The sequence below is a fragment of the Phalaenopsis equestris genome, unplaced genomic scaffold (genome assembly GCF_001263595.1).
Source record: "Phalaenopsis equestris unplaced genomic scaffold, ASM126359v1 Scaffold000135, whole genome shotgun sequence".
NCBI lineage: Eukaryota > Viridiplantae > Streptophyta > Magnoliopsida > Asparagales > Orchidaceae > Phalaenopsis > Phalaenopsis equestris.
In genome coordinates this window covers 526367-533911 of record NW_018164577.1, presented here as the reverse complement: position 1 = coordinate 533911, position 7545 = coordinate 526367, and the positions used below count along the sequence as shown (strand labels likewise).

Genomic DNA, 7545 nt, shown 5'->3' with positions numbered 1-7545 from the left:
TACGATGTAAACCCTCATTTCTCTGTGGGCTATTTGTATAATCGGGTATTATGCAAATGTAAGTCCTAAGTAATAAAATTGGCAGGATTGAACATTTAAATAACATCGTCTTCAAAAATATAGCCACATAGTAGGATAGTTTGGGAAGTCATTGGGGATTTTCCTCAGATCTGTGACATCCCCTACCTTTTACTTTCTTTGGACTCCTGAAAGAACTGTTCCTACTTGAGCCACTCCCATTTGGTTTTCCTCATCCTACCTTGAAAACCTGAACCTTGAATTCTTGAAGACTAGAACCATTGATCATTATCGAGAGTTTTCTCAAGTGACTCCCGTCATTTGGGATGTAATTAACTATAGAGGCTTGCCTCTATAGGGAACTTGGAACCCAGGTAAAATAAACCCTATTTAATCTTTGTATTAAATAGGGGAATTTGTCGGTCATATATAAAAGGTTCGCAGACCAAACGGATGTCACAAATCTCTTAGTTTGCAGGATTGGGTCTATCGCTGAGGTCTACACTTATCTCTCGGGAAGGTGTAGTCTTCGCGGTATCAGGCACGATTATGCAAACTATCAGACCAATGAGATCCATTTGGTCTCATTTTTCAAAAATTAAAACATACTGCTTTCAAAACCCAAACTATATATCTTTTATATTTAAATTAAATCTCAAAAATTATTTTCATATATCATATATTTTTCAAATAAATCTAATCGAAATCAAAAAAGTTGACCGACAGATGCTAAACACATTCATGTTATAAGTGAAAACATATAAGTTTTTGAAGCATTTTTAATTGTCCAATCATGATTGAATGGAATGACGAACAATGAATCTAAATACATTATTTTTTATTTCTAAAACTAGCTCCAAAAAAAATTCAGTTGTATCATAAGTACACATCCAGAAACAACACCAGAATGAACTAAACTATACTAGTGTCTAAAAAAGGGAGAATGCCCATCCAAAGTCTCCAACAAGCACAAGATTCATAATATTTGTTAGGCTATTCCCATAGCAAGAATCATTCTATTATCACATATTCTTCTTTGTGCCCCATAAACAATAAGCATCATTTCAAAAACTTCCTCCTATACAAATACTTTATTACAAATATCATCTACAAAACCATCGAAAGACCACACTATTTTTGAGGGATTAGAAAACAAGAATTAAAAAAATCACACCTGAGATATCATTGAGCTGCTGGAAGTGTGAAAAAAATATAATTATAGAATGCAAGTGAGTTTTCTTATTAAAATAAAAAATAGATGGAAGCTTGAAAGGCTGGAACGATATAAAGTGAACGTTAATAGCAAAAGCTTGAAAGGCTGGAACGATATAAAGTGAAGGTTAATAGCAAAATACTATACTTAATCTTATGAAATAAATTACCAAGGTACCTTAGCTTTTGTTGCTGAAGTGAATACAATTCACATCCTAATTTCTTCGGCTGCTAAATTTGGATAGTCCGTGCAATAATATGGTAAAAAATGCCTTTTCACATGAATGTTAAAGAAGTTTATATAGACCCTCACCCAAATTAATTGTTTGAAAAAAAAATACGATATGCAAATTAAAAATGCACTATATGATATTAAATAATCTTCAGAAGCATGTTTAACAAATTTAAAAAAGCTAGAAAAAAAAAATCAAAGAGATTCAACTCTACTTAAAACATTCTACTGATGGAAATGTTTCAATTCTTATTAATAACAGAATTATTATTGGTGATGATGATAATAGAAAAAAAATTAAAGAAAAAACTTATCAAAGAACTCCTGCGTACAAAAGTGGATAAGTTATAAAAGAAAAAAATTATCTTTAATAAAAATATTTTAGGATTTTTCAAGAAAAACAAGGCGCTGATTGATTGTAAGCTATATAGAACTTCAAATGAATTAGGTTAAAATGCATAATAAAGAAGGAATAGAAGTTAACATCAAACAATATCAAAGATTATTTGGGAAAATAATCTATCTCACTCACACATGTTCTAACATAGCTTTTCTTGCAAGTCTCATAAGTCAATTTGAACACAAATCAAAAGAATCTCATGTTCAAGTTGCTTATAGAGTCTTTAGATATTTTAAATCAAATCCTAAAGAAATATTCTCTATAGAAAAAATGAAATCATATAATATAAAGATTATATTGATGTTAATTATGTGGGATAACTAGTGGATAAGAGATCTACTTCAGGATAGTGTACACTAGTGACAGGTTTACAAGAGCTATGTATGGAATGTGATACAAACAAAACTAAGAAAATTATACACTTTTAATAAGGCATAATAAAAAATAATAATTTTTATTGTGTATGTTGATATAGATTTTACAAGTGATGACTATAAAGGAAATAAATTATTCAGGACAATCTTAACTATTTAGTGTGTGAAAAGATGAAGATAGCTTAGTCAGACAAAAAAAAAATTCTCTCAACAAAAAATATTATAGATTTTTCGTGAGATACAAAATGATTACTTGCAAGCTATGTGGAACTGTAACTAAATTAGGTTAAAATTTGGCTAAAATGAAGAAGAATTTAAAATCGGACAATATAAAAAATTAATCCATCAATCCTAAATTCATCATGGCATCACTTTTACTCGTAAGTCATTTTATGTACCCAAAAAAAAAAAACTGAACCTTCAGGTTACTCACAGAGTTCTTGGGGATATAAAATCAAATCCTAAAAAAGGGATTCTGTATAGAAATTTTGAAACACTATAAACTGAATATTATATTGATATTGATTATGAAGGATCACCAATGGATGAGAGATCCACTTTTAAGATATTGAACACTACCTAGAAAAAACAGGATAACATAGTCAAGTAAAAAATAACCTTTTTATCTCAAAGTTGTATCGCTGCCATTCAATTTGAGGGGTTTCAAGAATTATCAGAATTACTAAATATGGAATTAAAAAGGCCACAAATTCATCTACTAAATAAGAGAAAATATTCCATACATTCATGCATTTAATATGAAAAGAGGAATGTAACAAATTCATGATTTTAATATGGAAAGAGAAGTGCCATGAATATCCCCTTCTCCCAACAGCTAAGATAAGAGATTTTAGATAGTAGTTTTAATTTTTAATATCTATGTAATTAATGGTTTCCAATCATTTTTTTTGGGAATTTTGTGTATAAGTATTATTTTGGGGAATAAACAAAACAAACTTTCTTACTACTTCTTCTTTCCTATAATAACGATAGTAATTCTAACTACTTTTGTGACCACCATTAACCTTTAGTGAAGGTTTTTAATACTATATAGAAGTCTTAATAAATAACTCATTAGAAAAGTGAATAGTATCTTATTTGTGAAAAGTAAAATAAATTGTGCAGAAACATCATAAATTTCCAACAGAATGTGATATTTTTGTAATTATAAAGGAGTTACCTATAATGGCATCATGCACAAGATTCGCAGCAGCATCTTCACCAGAACCATAAAAGTTGGTGTAGCGCCTGCAAATAAATTGCTATCAAAATGCTTGGTCCTGAAATTATACATGAAAAAGTACCAAAATATTACCTTTGATGAGTTCTTCCATTGGTAAACTTTATTAGGGGACAAGCCCATGACAACGCAAACGTAACTCTCCGAACTGCTTGGGCAGGAACACTCACTGAAGCTGCAACAGCAGCTCCAATGGATGATCCACGAGCTGAAAGTGCTGGTATTTCATTTCCATTTAGCTCATCAAAGGATCCATGCTGAAATATTAAAGATGTATTACATGTTAAACCTATTCGCAAAATATATATATGTGCCTACAAATCCTCAACATCCTTAAAAAATAGTCATGATTTACCATAATAAGTATTTTAGATAATAAAAAAAACATTGTGAGAATGAAACTATCACAACTGAATAATATATAAGGAGCAATTTAAAAAAAATAATAATAATAAAATTAGAAAGCATGATGCCAGAAGATATAATCAAATCTCACAAAAAAAAATCTGTTAGGGACCAAAAAAAAATGGAAAAGGGAAGTAAACAGCAAATTATAGGATAAAAAAGGAAAATACCCATGAGAGCAGACCATGTACACTAAATCAAAGATAAATGGTGCAAAATATTGTTGCATGCATATATCAAAAGCGAGTAAAAATTCAACATTGTAAAGCTTAAGAAAGAATTCCTAGGATGACTGCATAACATCAGTGCTCGCAAACCTATATTAAGGCTTTAATGTCATTAAAAAATGACCATGAACTAGATAGAAGATAATTTTCACATTAAGAGATAGACCCATCAGCAAAATACATCCATATAGAATCTAGTAGAAATTCCTCATTTCACTTTATGTCAACAAAATATAAAGCTCACATGCATAAGAAGAGGCTAAAAAATTGTTGAGAGAACTTGAACACATAAATAATAATAATAATCATCATAATCATTGTTATTGTTTCGTAATATAAACCAACAAATGTTCAGTGTTATATAAAGAGGAAGCTTTTGAAAAAAAGTGATGTGGGCGTTAGTGGAGCTGTAAAGGCCAACACCTCTCTTATAAGCTATAGCTACTGCCTGCTCATGCAAACAACATGAAATGAAGAAGGTAGCCAGCTGTTGGGATTTTGAATGATTTCGACAACAAAACGCTCCTAAGCATCTCTATTTCTGCGGTCGGATGAATTTCTAATACACCTAAAAACCTTTGTTGTGGTAGGATGGAATTTTGGGCGCGATGCCCTTTCTGCCAAATACACCTAAGCATCTCTATTTCTGTGGTCGAAAGTGCATGTAGTCCAATAAATTTATTTTAGTCAAATAATATCTTATCTGATACCCAATCTATCTTCTAAAAATCAACCTGGGCATTGACTCAATATTCATCAAAGCTGGGCGGATTTTCATAGAGCCCAAACCACCTGAACCCTTTGAATAACTTGTCAAACTCAGTTCCAGAGTGAAATGGATTTTCTGTATCAAAGGGGAAAAAATAGCTTTATAAACCCACCCTCTTAATCCTATTTAATGTATATTTCTGATTAAATTGATTTTAAATTCCAGCATTTATACGACTTTGTAATGCATAATCAAAGACAAATTATGAACATATTTTTCTCCAATTGCGAGGCTTTGGTTTCAATTTTCGTACTTTTATATCTCTTTGTTTACTCAAATACTGCACCACCCTTCCATAAAAAATTATCTTTGATACCATAAGCAGTATTTCACTCTTTCATTGGTGTCGAGCACCATTTTGTTCTATAAATTTCACATCAAAAATCAAAAGTCCATAAAAGATCAAAAGACCAAGTAAAATTCAGAATCTTAGATGAAGAACAAATTTGTAGCGAATAAGAGCTATAAAATAATCATATTAAACTCTAAAAGAGGGCGTATGCCTCAACATACCTTTATAATTTCATCCCACATATCCCTCGCAGTAAATCCTGGCGCATTTCCAGATATTATGAAGAAAGGACATTCTGAAACATGAACATCAGATGTCTCTTGACAACCTAAAGCGAATGTCACTGGAGGTTGTTCATTTGCAGTTCTGCGTTGATAGAATCAAATCAGGAATAAATGTGCGAAAAAGACTAAGAAATGGTAAGATAAAGTACTGAGTTCCATTTAAACTATAATATGCATGGTAAGATAAAGGGAATTAATTCCAATTTAATCCCAGAGTTTTACATAACTCCAATTTAGTTCCACATGTTGAAAATTTATCCAAAATAGTTCGTCACATAGAAATCATGACACAAAAATGATCCCAATTTAGCGCCGGGATTTTACCAAATTAATCCCAATTTAAGCCTCGAGGAACCAGTTGAGATCAAGTTTCAACAATTGGGTGACTAAATTGGAGCACTGCAAAACTAAGGGACAAAATTGGACAAATTTGAATAGTTGAGGGACCATTTTAAGATAAAGTGTGGCGAAGCACCAAACTCAAGTTACCTGTGGTGTAAAAGCACTCCATGGATGTTATCTCGTAGACTTCAATTTGCAAGAAAAAAAAATACAAACATTAGTCAACAAAAAATAGTTCTAAGAGTATTTCAGTGAAACAAGACAACAGAAAAATTAGTTTCAGAGTAGTATCGCAGTTTAATCTTTCTTCATATATGCTAGGCCCAAAAAAGAATCACATAAATGATCAAAAGATTATTGTTGCCTTCTTAGTTCTTTCAAAATCAAAACTAAAGAGATAATTGATATCATATATGAAGATTGATATCCATCGAATGAAGAAATCATAAAGGAGTAACCAATATTTGAAGTTCCAAGTAGTGCTGGGTTTAAGAGAGGTTGATGAACATAATAAAGAGGCTATTTTTGTTGCTCAATCCTACGACATTCAAGTAAAAATGGAGGCAATTAACCATTGCTCCAAACCCATCCTCTACATAAGCTTAAATATCTTGAATTTATTATACAAGAGAATAGGATACAAAGAAGACAACTAGAATTAAGGTTGAGTAGTTATGATAGAGAAGTTTTTTCCAAGTACTATATGGATTATTTAAGAAGTCACTAATAGCTAAGTTGAGTGTACCGATTGTTAGAAAATTCATGTTTCAACTTTATACACAAATTTCAAAAGAAAAGTACATAATAGCCAAGATCTTTTAAATTCATGATTTTTACATATGTAAAAATAAAGCGACGCATACCTGTATTCATGATGAACAAATTTGATCTTGAAGAGATGGAGTTTCTTTCTCTAATCCCTTAAAACTTTCTGTACTTTCTGATGGAGAGAAATGTAAGAGGTGTGTTCGGTAGAGAGAGGACCCATTCTCAAATTCATGCTCTATTTATCCACCATCCATCAAGGGGGTTACCAACCAATAGAATTTATGATAATTTAATAAATTAATTGATTTTTATTAATAAAATCAATGACATAAGTTAGTAACATTTATTTATTTTAGGGGTTATAGAGTTACAAAAATAAATATCATAAGTTATCATAAATTATGACATAAGTTATGAGTTAAGAAAATAAATAACTTAAGTTATCAAAATAAATATCATAAGTTGTCATAATTTATGACATAAGTTATGAGTTATGAAAATTAATAACTTAAGTTATCAAAAATAAATCTCATAAGTTATTAAAATAAATGTGAGTCATAAATAAAAATATAACATTCTCCCACTTGGCTCACTTAATTTTAATAGTGCATTACATACTACAAGATAAATCCTTCTTTATATTGGTTAAATCATAAATTATTTAATAAGTATGAAATTAATATGAATCATGGCGTTTGTGCATCAATTTATCGACACAGTCCCTTCCATGTATCACGATATCAATTACATATTTAGCATAATGAGAATTAACATCATGGTCCCATAATGTCTATTAAAAGACAAATCTTGTTGAAACATCATGCAACATAAAGTGTACACTAACGATAAAAACAAGATTTATAAATATCAGAAACAAAAAAAATTGAGCCCAAAATGTCAAAATATAAAGAGCATAAAACTAATAAAGGGTTTTGGTAATGCCCATTCTCACGACATGTTCGTTAAATGTCTTCGGTGACAA

The 7545-nt window shown here is 30.5% G+C and overlaps 1 protein-coding gene across 5 annotated transcripts in view; it reads right to left on the bottom strand.

Annotated features, from left to right (window-relative positions):
- Positions 1 to 7545, bottom strand: part of LOC110021586 (non-lysosomal glucosylceramidase-like) — a 33575-nt gene that overhangs the window by 7242 nt on the left and 18788 nt on the right. For all 5 annotated transcript variants that reach the window (XM_020720142.1, XM_020720141.1, XM_020720140.1 and 2 more), the window contains 4 exons: positions 5943 to 5981; positions 5391 to 5535; positions 3552 to 3733; positions 3417 to 3484 (listed from right to left, as the gene is read on the bottom strand). In XM_020720142.1, the coding sequence (XP_020575801.1) occupies positions 3417 to 3484; positions 3552 to 3733; positions 5391 to 5535; positions 5943 to 5981 (434 nt within the window). The remainder of the gene's footprint in view (positions 1 to 3416; positions 3485 to 3551; positions 3734 to 5390; positions 5536 to 5942; positions 5982 to 7545) is intronic.